The sequence below is a fragment of the Cyprinus carpio genome, chromosome B12, assembly GCF_018340385.1.
Source record: "Cyprinus carpio isolate SPL01 chromosome B12, ASM1834038v1, whole genome shotgun sequence".
NCBI classification, from domain to species: Eukaryota; Metazoa; Chordata; class Actinopteri; order Cypriniformes; family Cyprinidae; genus Cyprinus; species Cyprinus carpio.
The window spans coordinates 18,690,234-18,706,296 of NC_056608.1; the positions used below are offsets into that span (position 1 = coordinate 18,690,234).

The 16,063-nt window shown below is 33.9% G+C and overlaps 1 protein-coding gene and 1 long non-coding RNA gene across 3 annotated transcripts; one reads left to right on the forward strand and one right to left on the reverse strand.

Moving 5' to 3' along the window:
- Positions 1-746: 746 nt before the first annotated feature.
- On the reverse strand, positions 747-1,164 carry LOC122139256. Its single transcript, XR_006156144.1, has 2 exons — positions 1,033-1,164; positions 747-911 (listed from the first exon to the last, which is right to left on the reverse strand). It is a non-coding gene; the product is annotated as an uncharacterized LOC122139256 (long non-coding RNA).
- LOC109046306 (probable low-specificity L-threonine aldolase 2) lies at positions 907-11,590 on the forward strand. 2 transcript variants are annotated; one of them, XM_042735862.1, is made up of 7 exons: positions 907-1,259; positions 3,439-3,522; positions 3,838-3,926; positions 4,450-4,635; positions 5,270-5,407; positions 7,820-8,012; positions 10,564-11,590. In XM_042735862.1, exons 1-7 carry the CDS (start codon positions 1,013-1,015, stop codon positions 10,869-10,871), a joined length of 1,245 nt encoding a protein of 414 aa, XP_042591796.1. In that variant the 5' UTR covers positions 907-1,012; the 3' UTR covers positions 10,872-11,590. The 2 variants fall into 2 exon arrangements, with proteins under 2 accessions (XP_042591796.1, XP_042591797.1); XM_042735863.1 differs by lacking the exon at positions 5,270-5,407.
- The last annotated feature ends 4,473 nt before the right edge of the window (positions 11,591-16,063 follow it).

The window sequence follows — 16,063 nt, forward strand, 5'->3', positions numbered from 1 at the left end:
GTAGGTCTCTGTTTGCAGATGACGGGGCTCTCTGGAAAAGGGGAAGGAATATTTTATATATTAATAGGAGGATAGAGGCTGTTTGAGGATTTAAATTCTCAGTGGAGAAAAGTAAAGTAAACATCAAATCATTTGGAAGTTTATACTAGAAATAATAGGAATGCTCTTGACATCGCAGTGGGTTGAGGAACACAAACCTGAGAATGTTTTAATTTGTTCTGACTCTGTTTCAGTCTTAAAGAGTTTGAGATCTTTTAACTGAAGTCACCAAGATATTAGTTTTAGTATCCTACAAATACATTCAAGAATTGTTCAAAATGATACATCAATCAGTTTTATATGGGTGCCAGCACACATAGGAATAAGGGGAAATGAAGAAGTGGATAAATTAGCAAAGCAAGCTTTACAGAGAGAAATGATAGAGATACAAGTTCCATTAAGTAAATCAGCTATTAAGGTTTTAAAATGGAGTAAAGTGATCAAAGCATGGCAAGTTAAGTGGAACAATGGGGAAAAGGGTAGATTCCTTTACAGTTTAATAAACAAAGTAAATCATAATATAAAGTGTATAGGTAAGTCAAGGAAAGAAGAGGTTATCTTCAACAGAATATTGCTAGGGCAGACAAATTTAAATAGCACGCTTAAAATAATAGGGAAACATCCAAATGAGAATGAATTTCTTGAATGTAGCAAGAACGAGGAAAAAATACAGTAGAAATAAGGACAAATTGAATTCAGGATCTTAATTTTAATGTTTTAATAAATGGGCAGGTGAAATGAATAGTTAAGTCTTAATTGATTTTATTAGAGTGACGGGGTTGATAAATGGACTACAAAAATATGTTCCACACTCCTGAGCAGAAGGTAGCAGTAATGCACCTGTGTGAGTGGGTGTCACCCGCCGTTAAAAACTGAAAAGAAGAACAAGAAAGTTTAGTAAAGTTTCGTGAACTGATTCATTAGCTATTGCGGAATATACCGATACATTATAGTGCAAAGTAGCCTAGAAGACATGAGTGGCAAAACACTAACGGTTCCAGCTCGTTTACTCCGTCATTGTTTCCACAAACTTCGTCGAGTTTTTCACCTGGATCCGAGGCGGATGTACTATGGGTCCCCGCAGGTGGCCACGGGATCAGCAGTTCGCACTGTGGACCTCCGCAGCGACACAGTCACCAAACCCGGAGCAGACATGCGCCGAGCCATGGCCGAGGCAGAGGTCGGAGACAATGTGTTCGGAGAAGACCCCACGGTTAATGGTTAGAGAAAGACACAAAGTCAGCTGTGTGCTTCTGTTATGTCAGAGTCTTATTCAGATAAGTTAAAATGTTTCAGTCGTACTTAATTGTGATTCATTTATTAAATGCATAAAACATATGTGGTAGATGCAACCAGTGGTCGAACTGTAAAAAAATTCAGGGGGGAAGGTGTAGTTTCTCTTTCGGTTTGGGTTGGGTGTGTCCCTGTAGCTAATTTTACATAATGATTATAAAATTTATGTAATTTTTAAAAAGATTTTTAATGAAAAAAATAGCCTTATCAAATGAACTATTTAAGTCCTTACTACTATGAATTTTGGCCAATGTTTTGAATTTTTATTTATTTATTTTTTTGCTGGTAGCCTACCTTGTCTGATGTACGCCTGTCGTGAATAAATACACAATAAAACCGCCAGTAGGTGGCAGCAAGTCCATGTTTTAAATGATTTATTGATTCATTCAAATAAAACTATTCGTTCAAAACGATTCAATTAGAAACTAAACAAGTGAGTCCATCTGAATGGATTGTTGAATCACTGACTCACTCGATTCGTTCAAAATTCGATTCGATTCACTTGAGTCATTCCGTGTTGCTATGCACTGTTGTACAAAATTAATAGCACATTAGTGCTCGAGCACATGCGATGATATTCAGAAAAGTACATTGCTTGCAATGAATATAAAAACGTAAAAACTCATACATGTGTATGTTTTTCTTCCTTGCTTGAATTGTAAGGGCATTCTAACTGTATTCTAACAGGCTTCATCGAGCAGTGAATGCTTTTGGACTCTCAAGACGTGTTATGTTTGGTTTTTGCAAAGTCGGTGACTCGATAATGTCAGCTCCACTATCGTCTCTCAGTCCCTCAAAGTCACACATACAGTACAATAACATAATGTCGGGGAATGTCTTTAAATTATAATCAAGGGAAAATCATACCTTTTCTATTGTCTTCTTTTTAAAGAACTTTCAAAAGTTGCGCTTGAAACCATTTTGCCCGAAAAATGACGAAAACTTGCTTCCGCTTGTAACCAGCTTGATACAGTACCGAGTTCTGATTGGCCAATCACCGCTAGTTAGTTTGTGAATTATTATAAGTAGAGAATTTTAACATTTCATTTGCATGATAAGTTTTACGTAATACACATTATTAATCTAAAGGGGATGGTAAGGGGTGATGGTGGTTTTACCAATTCGAGCCCTGGATGCAGCCATGCTCCTCTATGGTCTGCAGTTTTACCTGCTATTCCTATAATTGTCCAGGAGAGGGCGGTACACATTCGTTACACTGTGTTAGGAGATGCTTTGCATCTTGTTAAATAAAAACTACTTGTATTTCATCAGATAGTATTCCTAGTAACTCAGCATTACAAGGTGTTAAGCACATTTTAAAAATATTATTATCCTTTTTTTCTGTACATACACTGGCTTTTACAAGTTTGGGATCAGTAGGCTAATATTTGTATTAGTTTATTTATATATTTATATATAAAAAAGGAATTAATACTTTTATTCAACGAGAATGTAAGTGACAGTAAATGCATTTTTGATGTTACAAAAGATTTTTATTTCAAATGTTCTTTTGAACTTTCCATTCATCAAAGTATAAACATTAGCAGAACAACATTAATAATAAATGTTTCTTGAGCAGCAAATGAAAATGAATCTCTCACAGAAATAAATAACATTTTTAAATGTATTAAAATAGAGAGTAGTTATTTTAAAGTCTAATATTTCACAATATTACTGTATTTTTGATCAAATAAAGGAAGCCTTGGTGAACATAAAAGACTAAATCTTTTTTTTTTTAAACTTACTGTTTCTACTGTCTTTATATATATGCTATTTATTTATTTTTAAGTTTAGGACAAATTAGACTGAAAGCAGCTAGGTTTCACCTCATGATGTGTTGAGATCTTTTGAAACGTTTCGAATAAGATAAAATATAAAATACTTTTGGTTTATTTTTTGTCAGTATCCAATTATCATAGTTCCATTAATTTTTGCATAGTTCTGATCAATGTACTATTAAATATGTTTTTTAAAAAAATGCGTATGTAAGTCCAGATTTTGACCAGTAGTGTTTATATACGCAATGCAAAACAGTTTACATATGTTCTTGCATTAGTAAATTTATATGAGATTTATTATTATTTTTTCCCCCTATTCTTTCTGTAGAACTACAAAAATTTTCTGCTGATATGTTTGGCATGGAAGCGGCTTTATATGTCCCCACAGGAACGATGAGTAACCTGATTGCAGGTGAGATTGCAGGATGGTGCCCAGGGCTATTAATAAAACTTGTTTACAGATGTCACTTGGTAAAAGCTTTGAGGTAAAATGGACACGTATAATGCTGTTTTCCAGTGTCACTGTGGTCTCTGTCACTGCCTGAGAGCTGCTTCTGGATATTAAAATCTGATATTTCAAAAATAATATTGATTTGCTCTCACAGAAATAGCTCACTCTTCTTGGAATTTTGTTCTTGTTAGTGACCAGATGTTACACTATAACTGAGAGCTGTTCTTCCCAACACATATGTTGCCCTCATATTTCTTTTCTCTTTCTTTGTCTCAGTTATGGTGCACTGCAGCGAGAGGGGCGATGAGATGATAGTAGGTGATCTCTCTCATATTCACGTTTACGAGCAAGGGGGAAGTGCACAGGTATGAACAAATGGGGGCTATTTGTCTCTTACATAGGTTATATGTTTTTGTCTCTCATGTTATTCCCTTTATTATTCTTGAAAACTTATATCAACATAATTTTTATAAAGGAGCCTGCCAATTCATTCCAAAATATTAAAATGTCATTTCCACCACAGAATGCAATTAAACACAGTTATAGTTGGGAGATATGGTCATTTAAAGATTCTTTTGTTTAAATCTTATGCACGCCAAGGCTGCCTTTGCGGAGAAGTTTGTAGGTTAAATAATAATAATAATAATAATAAATTAGTAGAAGTATTTTTTGTTGTTTTTTTTGATTTGTTGGGTGGTTTTTTGTATAGAAGTATTTCATTTTTACTGTTGAACTTTTTTGGCAGACCAACTAAATTAACTAGTGGGGGTATGAAATGTGTGTTTTAAGAGAGTTTATTTTCGAAAAGTCCAAATGTGCCCTCAGCTGAAGAAACACCCATATTCCACATTATCTGTAGGCTGAAATACAGTGTGCTTTTGTTCATAGCTTGCAGGCATCCATTCGGCAACAGTCACTACTCTTGGCGATGGCACCTTTGACCTCAACCAGCTGATTTCCAAGATCCGTCACAGTTACCCTAACCCACACTACCCACGCTCCCGCCTGGTTTGTGTGGAAAACACACACAACATTCAGGGAGGCCGCGTCCTCCCACTATCCTTCCTACAGGAGGTTAGATATTGGTTAAACATTGGTTCATTAAACGTGTGAGAGAGAGAATATGTTAAGGCAGCCATACACCTGGGGCTAAACTCTGAGCAATGGGACACAATCCCTCCATTTACACCTCCTGGTGATTTTCATTTAGTAAATGAGTGATTACACATAGCCTGATTTATTCAGCACTGCAGCTCAAATAGTTTCACCCATTGCCTCAGAACATCCACGTTATACTTTTACATTAAAAGTTTAAAAATAATGTATGTGTGTGTGTGTGTGTGTGTATATATATATATATATATATATATAATATATATATATATATATATATATATATATATATGTGTATATGTATATATATATATATAAATGTGTGTATATATATGTATATGTGTGTGTGTATATATATATATATATATATATATATACATGTGTATATATATGTATATGTGTATGTATATATGTATATATGTATATGTGTATGTGTATGTATATATGTATGTATGTGTATATATATATATGTATATATGTATATGTATATGTGTATGTATATATGTATATATGTATGTATGTGTGTACATATATATATATATATATATGTATATATATATATATATATAAAACTGTATGTGTTTCTCACTCAAAGCTTCGGTCTGTGGCTGATAAGTTTGGTTTGGCTGTGCATATGGATGGAGCGAGGGTGATGCATGCAGCTGTGGCTCTGGGTGTCCAACCCTCTGCTATACTGCAGCACTGCCACTCTGTCAGTGTGTGTCTGTCCAAGGTGAGCACTCCTATTCTCTGACCAAGCTTGTTTATGGTCCATTTTAATACAATTTATGTTATTCTAGTATGGCTATTTTTATATATAAAGCTCAGTTAGGTGTTCTAATTAATTCACTTCTGCTAAATATGCATGTCTGATATGAAGTTAATGTTAACTCAACATGTTGAGTTAGTACAATTATTTAAAATATATTCACTTAAATGTTTGGACTCAGTACTTTTTTTACTGTTGTGTTTTTTTTATTAAGGATGCTTTGAACTGATCAGGTTTGACAGTTGAATGTTACAAAAACTTCCTAAAATCTATTTCAAATAAATTCTGTTCTTTTGAATGTTCTATTTAAAGGGGTCATATGATGCAATTTCAATTCTTCCTTTCTCTTAGGAGTGTTACAAGCTATTGGTGCATAAAAAAGAAACTAAAATCTAAAATCCAAAGAGATATTCTTTATAAAAGTTAAGACTTGTACACGCCCTCCTAAAAATGCCTTGTTTAAACACGCCCCCACATCTCTATGTCACTGTGTGGGAAGATTTCCATAACACCACCCAAATGTTCATTACCCCTTTGAGAATCCTGGGGGAAAAAATGTTTTCACAAAAATGTTAAGCAGCACAACTGGTTCCCACATTGATAATAATAAGAAATGTTTCTTGAGCACCAGCATTTCTGAAAGATCATGTAAATCTGAAGACTGAAGTTAAGACTGCAAAAAAAATTCAGCTTTGTCATCACAGGGATACATTACATTTAATATATTAGTAACAGTTATATTAAGTAATACTACTGTTCTTATAGTATTAAAAAAAGTCTTCTTTTTTAAAGTTTGACCCTAAACTTTTGAACAGAAGTGTGTGTGTGTGTATTTATTTTAATTAATTGTTGGGAATGACTAGTCTTTATTTCAGCACAACGTAGGTTGTTTTATTATGACTGCCAGCAGGCCAATAAAAGCAGAACATAATTTGAAAATTGAAACTGCACAATAAATGCAGCAACAAATTCACCTTGAACAGTAGTGAGATTTTCATAATAGAAAAAATTTACTTATTATAAACCAGCAGTAGTGTGCACGCTCTAAAAAGTTCTTTTCCAGAGAAGTTATTTCAGTAATTTTGAACAAAACAACAACAGAATCTGTAGAGTTTCCACCAAATGCAGGAGAAATCAGTTTAGGTGAGAGGCATTGAAAATGACCTTGTTAAAGTCAGTGCTCGTATGCTTCATAACCTGCACCCTGAAGGTGTCTCACACATCTAGATTATCAAGTCTTATTTTATTCATATCATCAAAGTGTGATGGTACTTTTCTCTGATAACACACCTGTAATCACATCGTATCATCTAGGATTTGAAATGTCCTCCTCATTACTCCCCACAGAATGAACTCGACATCACAACTTAGATCATCACATACACACAAAGTCGATTGAAGAGACCCTGAAGTAAAACCTAATCACTCTCAACTCTCAACAAAATCCTTGGAATAGATGTCAACAAGCATATTTGCATTTTAATTACAGAACTTGTTTGCATCTAGCTGAAAATAGGCTTTCCTCTTTCCCTCTCCCTGAAAGACATTAAATGTAATTGGGGCTTATAGACAAAGACCACCGATATGAATATCAAATCACTTCTGCCTGTCCTGACTACAGACGTTCAGAGAAAAAGCAACCATCTGTATTCCAGGTGTCATTTATAAATGTGTGCCTGTTCATGTATTGTAACAGCTGTTTGATTATACTTGATGCATTTATGCTTGAGTGATTTGTAAGTTGTTTATGTTGTACAATGTACGTCATACTTTATGGCATACTGGGGTGTTTACAAAGGACAGGTTTCATTTTTCATGGAGCATGTTGCCTAATAGGAGCCAACATGTTAAGATCACATGACCAACCAAATGTTACTTATTTGAAAAAGTGTTGGTTTAAGTTTAAAATTCTGAGAGAGGGTGGAAAATTAAAAACTAAATTGACTGTTTTTAGCATGGCAACTTTTACTAATATTATAAGTGGACCTCAGGGCAATGTTGTTATTTTTACCTAAAACTAAAATGTTTAAACTTAAGTATTAAAAGTAGATTCTATAAAAATAAAGATTTTAAAAAAGAGAAAATAATGAACCAAAAAAAAAAAAAAAAAACTAAAACCGGGAAAAAACTAAGCTACTGAAATTAAAATAAATAAAAATACTGTAATAACTTCATGGTTTTTTAACAAAAAGCATATTAAGTGCATTACGGTGGATGGTGTGTAAACATGCATCCATTTAATACAATAATTATATCTGAACTGTACTGTACTGTTCTGAATGTTTTCTTTCATAAATTCTGTTTTGTATTCTCTATTCCTGTCTATTAAATTTTATATGAATAGCTGGAAATCTGATATGATTTGCTCTTTGGCAGGGACTCGGGGCACCTGTGGGCACCATGCTAGGTGGGTCAAAAGATTTCATACAGAGAGCAGTACGTGCCTGCACGGTACTTGGCGGCGGAATGCGTCAATTGGGTGTCTTGGCAGCAGCTGGTAAGATTGCCCTGTCAGACATGATTGGCAGACTGGAGGAGGACCACAGGAAAGCCAGAAGCTTTGCTCAAGGTGACAGAACCCTATAGATTTCCTTCCACCCTCAGCACAACACTGTACAAGCACTGTAGGTGTAATGATTTAGTTAGCCTATGCACGATGAAGACCTTTTCTTAGACCATAATAATTATAAAAGAATTAAAGGAATATATTAAGCATAGAAAATACTCTTATTCACAGTAGCTGGAATTAGTTCATTAGCACCAGTTTTGTTAGTTATCTAATTACACCTATTGACATTTGGCCATAATGCTAAGTAAACCTCTACGACTGAACGTAGATTATTTAAAATCTCCCTGCAGTCACCAATTTTATCCCTTAAAGCTCATCATAATTACATACTTAAAATAAAAAGTTATTTTCTTATGAAAATAATTTCTAAATGCCCTAAAATGGCTTTAACATAACTCCCTTTTAGTATACAAGCAAGCATGAATATGCAAACTATTGGATCGATTCAGCCATACGTTTTAAAAACTGATTCTGAAGAGGAAGAGCAAATTATACATGGTTTTCTACAAGACAATGTATTTTATTTTTCACTCTCTACAACATCAGACACATAATGGTAATTGATATCATTAGCCGTTGGCTTGATTACATTATCAGACAGCTAATAATGTGTTGCTAATGTTACATAAACCATAGGTGAATCCCAATTCACATAATTACGCACTATTCTGTGCAGTGTATAAATGGTGTGAGTAGAGAGTTCACACTGAAAATTCCAGTAAAGAAAGTGCATTTTAAATACCCAGTTGATGCACTTAAATAACTGAAAAAAAAAAATTAAAAAAAAATGTTGGACACTTGATGCACTCAACTGTCACAGCTGTAATCATGTAGCAGAGGGGGCGGGGCTATAAGACTCCAATTAAGAGTGAAAAAAATAACCTTATATAATTCATACACTACACAGTAGCATAGTGTGTCATTTGGGACGCAGCTCATGTTCCCATGTGCCATCTCAGACAGCTTTAGTTACATGTTTGTTATGGTAGGAAATGGGGATTCAATCCATATTTACAACCATGTTTTTAAAACTGTCTTTGGTACCACTGCCGTTTGCACAGCAATGGTGTTGACTGATGAAATGTAAACAGTGTTACAAACTTGATTTTCACCACAGTGGGTCTTCCAGAAATCAGAAACTAAATTATAGCATAAAAAGACAACACAAGTTAGTTAGAACTGAAGCTGTTAAGATAAATCAGTTCAATGGAACAGTTCAGTTAAAAAATAAGTCATTATTTAGTCACCCTCATGCTCTTAGAAACCTATTTAACATTCTTTCTTCCAGGGATGACAAAAGGTGATTTTTTTTTTTTCTTCCTCTTTTCAATTTCAGACAGGGGCTATCAAGCTTCAAATGGCATAAAAAATAATTTTAATAATTCTGTTGATAAATCAAATAGATTTGGACCTTGAGTTAAACTCAATGACTCAGTAAATGCAGCAGGTAACTGTATTGTATATCAGTGAATAATGACTTGAATGATGGTTTGCAGTGCTTGCAGTGGAAAAAAGCAGGTACCCCCCCATTTTTTTTTTTATATAAATAATTTTTAATAATGTACGTAATAATGTATGCATAGTCCCATAATCAATCAATCAATAATTAAATAAATGTTTTCAATACAAATTAGCACAAGTCAAGCTGCGATACCAAACAGGACCACAGGGAGACGCCAAAGACCACTAAATCACCTGCCTTTACTACTATATGGATCCATTCAGAATCGCTAAATCTCTGACAGCCGCATAATCAGCATTCATTATGAAACACTCTTGCTTTTAAGCCAAATACACATTGAAAAGAATAATTTTACTGACATCTGGACGCAAGTCAATATTCTCTCCGCAATCGCTGATGAAATCGGCCGTGTTTTCTCTGCATTAGTGCTGTTTTGAACTTACTGTTTGAATTTGTTTACTGGATCCTTGGACTTTCCAGGAGTTTACCGGTTTAAAATTGTGATCGCAAAAGCCTGCTTCTTTTCATTTTATTATTCAATTTTATTTTCATTATTTTTGGTATAAAGTACTGATTTAAATCGGTAATCAACAATAATTATTATTCCACTATGCGCGCCTCCCCTGACATGCTCTCGCGCTCCACACACTCTGCTTGCGTTTTTTCAAGTGATTGGTCAAGATGAGAGGTGATCCCGCGTGGGTAGTGATTTATATAGTGTCCTTTCTAATCATATATGGGCTCATATAATCACCCAGACCCTGACGCTTTTACTCTGAGTACCGGCAACATGTCAGAAGTGCCGGTACACAAAAAAAGTGAAGGTACTCTAAAGGCTAAAATATAGAAGTGCCAGTACTTCATACCGGTGTGTACTGGCCCACTTCAAGCACTGGTGGTTTGTTTTTCACACAAGCAATTGTATGACTCCAGAAGCCTTGGAATATAATGCACATATAAGTCATATGGACATGTACTTTTTGAAGCTTGAAAGATCAGTCCCCATTCAGTGCATTTAAAATTTGATTATTTAAAGTCTCCTTTCATTTCAAGATTCTGATGGAATGTCTTTTGCCTTTTCACTTGTAGCATTGTTACAGTGTGACCCTCCTCTGTACCAGTTGGATCTGAATACTGTGGAAACCAACATTTTGAGGTTCCGTCTGCGGGACACCCAGATGAGCCCAGTGGAGTTCTGCAAACGGATGGCAGGCGTAGATGAAGAAGAGGTGGAGGCTCTGGGCCAGGGGGTCAAGGTTCTGATGTTCCCCCATTACGGGGGAGCAGTCAGGGCTGTGTGGCATCTGGGCATCAGCGAGGAAGACAATCAGCTGGCTATACTGAAGGCTCAGTTTGTGGCCCAACAGCACAAACTTAAGTCTAACAGGGCATCATGAGAAGAGCTTTTGACCAATCAGAGGTGTCTTTACACCACTCTTTTGGTACCAGGAACCTTTTAAAAAACTGTAAATAGGGTGTCTGTGGATCCTTAAAAAGTCTTAAAATGTCTTAAATTCGGATTCGATTGGTCTGAAATATTTTTGGTCACGTTACTGCTAAAATATCTTAAGTCTGACTGATGGACCTAATGACTGTTTACAATCATTGGACAGACCAAAGATTTTTTCTTCCCCGTGCTAAGTTACTGCGTCATCATAGAGAATTAGGGATGTAACGATTAACCACAAGCCGGTTGAAAATCGATTCAAATATGTCACGATTCAAATCGGTTGAGATGCTAAACAAATCGCGATTCTTTTAGGGGTAGGAGTTTATATGAATGCATGTCTGAGGGGAATTTACTGTCTTTAGAGGAGTTTAGATGGTATATGTGCAGCGCTGTTAAAAAAAAGATTTTTTTTTTTAATGCAGCGCTGTTTTGTTTACAGCAGAAACCAAGGAAACGATTTAAGCGCCACCTGCTGGCAGAGCATGAATCTGCGTCTTGTTTAGACCGTCCACTGTTTTTTGCCACAGTCAAGTCAAACCATTATGTTTTTGCTTCAAAATTTTGAAATTATACAATCTAATTTAATTAAAAACTGCTCATGTTGCACGTATGCAGCATCTTTGTTTGAATCATGATTAAAATGCAGTGGTTGCCTCTAATTTTAAATGGAAGGAGCACAGACAAAGCCTTATTTTGTTTATATGAAGATATTTTATTTGTGTTATTTATTTGATTTGGGGCTTGTTTTAAAATATCAATTTAGTTTTGTTATTTACATTTACATTCTATTTAAATTTTGTCATTTAGCAGACGCTTTTATCCAAAGCGACTTACAAATGGCGACAGAAGATGCAATCAAAACCAACAAAAGAGCAATAATATGCAAGTGGTATATTAGTATATTATTATAGTTATATTTCAATTTCACAAAGAAATGTACGGCATTTTGTCAAAGCAATAATAAAAGGACACATTTAATTTATAATTTATCGTAAATATCATTTTGTTTAAAAAATAAAATAAAATCGTGAATCGAATCGAATCGTGAAATCAAAATCGTGAATCGAATCGAATCGTGAGTTGAGTAAATCCTTACATCTTTAGAGAGAATTGCATTAAGTTAGCAGAATACATGTTCGCACTGATGTTCACTCTGTTTGTCTCTTTGTGAGAGAACAAATGAGCGTAACAGCACACATAAACTCAGAAGAAACACACTCTGAGGTAAAAAATCTGAATGTTTATTCATAACATGATATAGTTAAGTAACACCATGACAAGTGAGCTATTTTGCTCAGTATTCTCACAACCCCCCAAAAAACACTGAAAACTTTCACTGCATGATTCAGTCTATTAAAATACATTCAGAATGATCACAAATTCAAGACATGGGAGCAGGAAATGTGTATATTTATACCACGCCATATAGTCAAATCAATATCTGTCAATTTCACACGGAAGAGTGTCTTTTTTTCTCCAAAAAATATACAAATGTAATATTGATTGTTTACAACAGTTCAATAAACTAGAAGTTTTATTAAGAGACTTACGTTTTAGACATCATATTGCCTGTTTTTGCACTATTGCAGCAACAAAAATAATTCCAAACAAATCCACAGTTTCTGAATTAATCAACCTTTAAATGATTTGGTTCAATCGCAATTACTCACTTATTAACAGTGACTTTCTGCCACCTACTGGCGGTTTTAATTTCACATGTAAAGTATCTTTTAATTTTTTAAATCATTTAAAATATTAGAATTCAACGTTTTATGTTGAATATATCAAATTATTTATGCATTTGTAACCGCAGGTTAAATGCATTCATGTTCTGCATTAAACAGTGTGTAAATACTTCTAAATGCCACTTCAGGTGCAGCTTATGTCTGGATTGCAAAGATGAATTTTGTTGATACTGATTTCATTTGCTTGGTAACAGCCCAAATGTCTAATTTTTCTAATTCACTGTTTAAATGTAAGAATTTGACTCAAAAGATAATGCACACTTATAGAATAAATGGCTTTATTAAGGTAAAATGCCCATAAAAGGTAAAAATCAATTGAAACTTATTGGAAAAGATTCATTTTTATCTGACCACCATACAGAATATAAAGAATATCAAAAACTTTAGGAGTCAGCTGTCCACGAAAGTCCTTAAGATACCAGCATGATAACACACTCGATCAGATGAATGACTGACTCAGTGACTCACTCATTAAGTGACTTACCAACACTTACTGGTCATTTAGTTGAGTATGTTGGGAAGTATGCATTTTTCCCCTCAACATTTCTTATTTATATATTCATAAATGCATTTAAATATTAATAACATTATTTATTGCAGTTGCAATTGTTATTTGCAGTGTAAATTATTTAATTTACCTTGTAACAGCCCTATAGTGTATCTTGAATTTATTGATAAATTGTAAAAATTTGACATGAAAGATGATGCATCTAAAAAAGGTTAAAAATAGGCATTTGTAAAGGTAAATAAAAATATGCAGATTTAAATATGTAAAAGCTGATAGAACAGAACACTGATGAAGATATTGCTTCAGAATAAATTGTTTACTCTGTAGAAACCCTGTGTAAAACTGCAAAATGAATCTATTATATTCACTACTGAAGGATCTGAAGATCCTCAAATGCGTATGTTTTGCTTAAAAAGAGCAATCATACATTTGTGTTGTACTTTACTTTCTTTTATGTTCATTTATTCTTCATTCATTTATAATCATTTCATTATTCCATTAAATCAAATCATAATCATTATAGACCTTATATATTAATTTCATTGATTTCTTTGTTAATTAGTCATTTATATTATATTATTGCTTTTTATATTATTTTTCCATTGTTTTGTAGTCTTATGACTGTATATTTCAGGGGCTGTTTGTCTTCATGAAAAAGACATAAGAGGGAATGTTTATGGAAATTCAAGGTTTATGGGATGTTGTGAAGCAGTTTTGTATAACACTACTTGTGATTTGTGAGCATTGAAACAGACAATTCAATAAACTGCTTCTTTTTTTATCAACCACATCACTTCAACTCCAGCTTCTGCTCTTCACTGACTTTGCTCAGTCAACTTCTTGGCTGAAAGAAGGCTGTTAATGTGTTTTGTGTATTAGATTATTTTGCTGACTAGCTGATCTGTTACCAGACAAAACAAATATTTTCTGCCAGGATCTGGTGTCCAGGGCTGGATCTTATAGGGGTCATAACCTGAGAAACCAAAATTCCCTTGATTTTTTTTTACATAAGAGAGCGAGAGACAGAACTTCGCAATCTTCAAACTCAAGATGGTTCTTTGGGAAGAACAGAACAGGCCACAAAGACACTTTAAGAGCAGGCTACCGAGACTTTTGGGACCTGGTTACTGAGACATTTCATGGATAGAGACATTCTAAGCTACGAAAGAGATATCAGTCATTTTATATTGTTGTCATGAGATAAGCTATAGTACTACTGAATTTTAGATGTTTTCAGAGATCCATGACTGGGAAGAAACTATAGACAAGACACTAACTGTTTTAAATTTTGTGCTTTGGCGTTTAACATACATACAGGGATATTTTAAGTGATATATTTGTAATACACAATTTAAATCAAGCCAGTTAATGCGTAGCTTTTAATAATCGTGTTGGAAAAAATGGTCACTACTTTGCACTCCAGTTGGACAGCCAAGATTTACCCACTTAATTCAGTGGTGAGAGTTATAGTACACCCAACATGGTGTGTATATACTGCACACACACACACACACACACACACACTTGCATTTGTGGTTTGAGGGGACTCTCCATAGGTGTAATGGTTTTTATACTGTATGAACTGTATTTTCTATTGCCCTACACCAACTATACCCTTTACAGAAAACTACTGGCAATTTTTGAATTTCATAAAACACCATTTTGTGTTATTTTAAGCCTTTTGTTTTATGGGGACACAGGAAGTGTCCTCATAAACCATGTTTACATTGTAGTACCCATGTCATATATATACCACATATACCAGTACACACACACACACACACACACACACACACATTTAATGGTTTCCCACAATAAACTATTGACTGACATTTGAATCTTGTTTAGGTGCATTCTTTGAGCAACAGAAGCAGTTTGAGGCCTTTTAAAAAGACACATTATGGCTAGTTTTATTGTTTTTATCGAGTGTTTTATAAGTGTTCTCCATAAGGAGAGATGTAATCGTGTAGAGAAGGATCATCATAACGACTAATCTTGGCTGATAATGCAGATAACTTTATTGCTATAGCATGCACGAGGAATTAACTGGCTGGATCTACATAATATTTTAAATGACATATCCCTAAACTGGTTTTGAGCATTTGAATTTATTCTGTTGCTTATTTTTGGTTTTCAATAGCCCTCAAAATTTAGTCAAGACATTGTAAACAGTGTCATGGCTGACAAGTCAATATCTTGTTTTGCCTTCCAAAAATTTATGCAGAATCATGTGCACAACATCAATAGAGTAAGTGTGGGCGATTCTGACAAAACCTGTCAAGAAAATGTCAGGTTTTATGCCAATTTTTAAATAAAAGGAATGTAAAAAATTATATTTTGCTTAAAGATTATTATTTTTTGACATTTTCATGACAATTAAGCACATTTCATAGTTTTTATATTCTCACAATAAAGCAAAGCAGATTCTCATTTTCATATTCTCATTACCATATATATAAATTCAAAAATGTATTTATATATAATGGAAGTATTTGTTGTAGTGATTTGAGTTTGTGGAAATTTAAATGTATTTTAAAGTATTGTTTTGAAAAATAAAAAGAAGTAAACAATTGCTGTGCTGTAAGAGATTTGTGGAATAATGGAAATAGTAAAATGTTAAGTGCATTTTGGTAAAGAATTGGGTAAAATGTGAAAATGTCCTAAAAATAACATCACAAATGCAAATTATTGTATGCTCATAAATGTACACTTAATTTTGCGGTGAAATGTGGATAGTAAAATGTTAAGTGCATTTTGGTAAAGAATTGGGTAAAATGTGAAAATGTCCTCATTTTAGGATTTTTGGAATGTGAAGTCTGTTATAATAAATGTGCATTAAATTACACTACAGAAAGAAAAATTAGATAAATATTAAAAAACTTAAAT

Coding starts and splice junctions, on each gene's coding strand:
- LOC109046306 (XM_042735862.1), top strand. CDS start 1,013: ATGAGTGGCAAAACACTAACGGTTCCAGCTCGTTTACTCCGTCATTGT. Junction 4,636..5,269: donor CACTATCCTTCCTACAGGAG/GTTAGATATTGG, acceptor TCTCACTCAAAG/CTTCGGTCTGTGGCTGATAA. Junction 5,408..7,819: donor TCAGTGTGTGTCTGTCCAAG/GTGAGCACTCCT, acceptor GCTCTTTGGCAG/GGACTCGGGGCACCTGTGGG.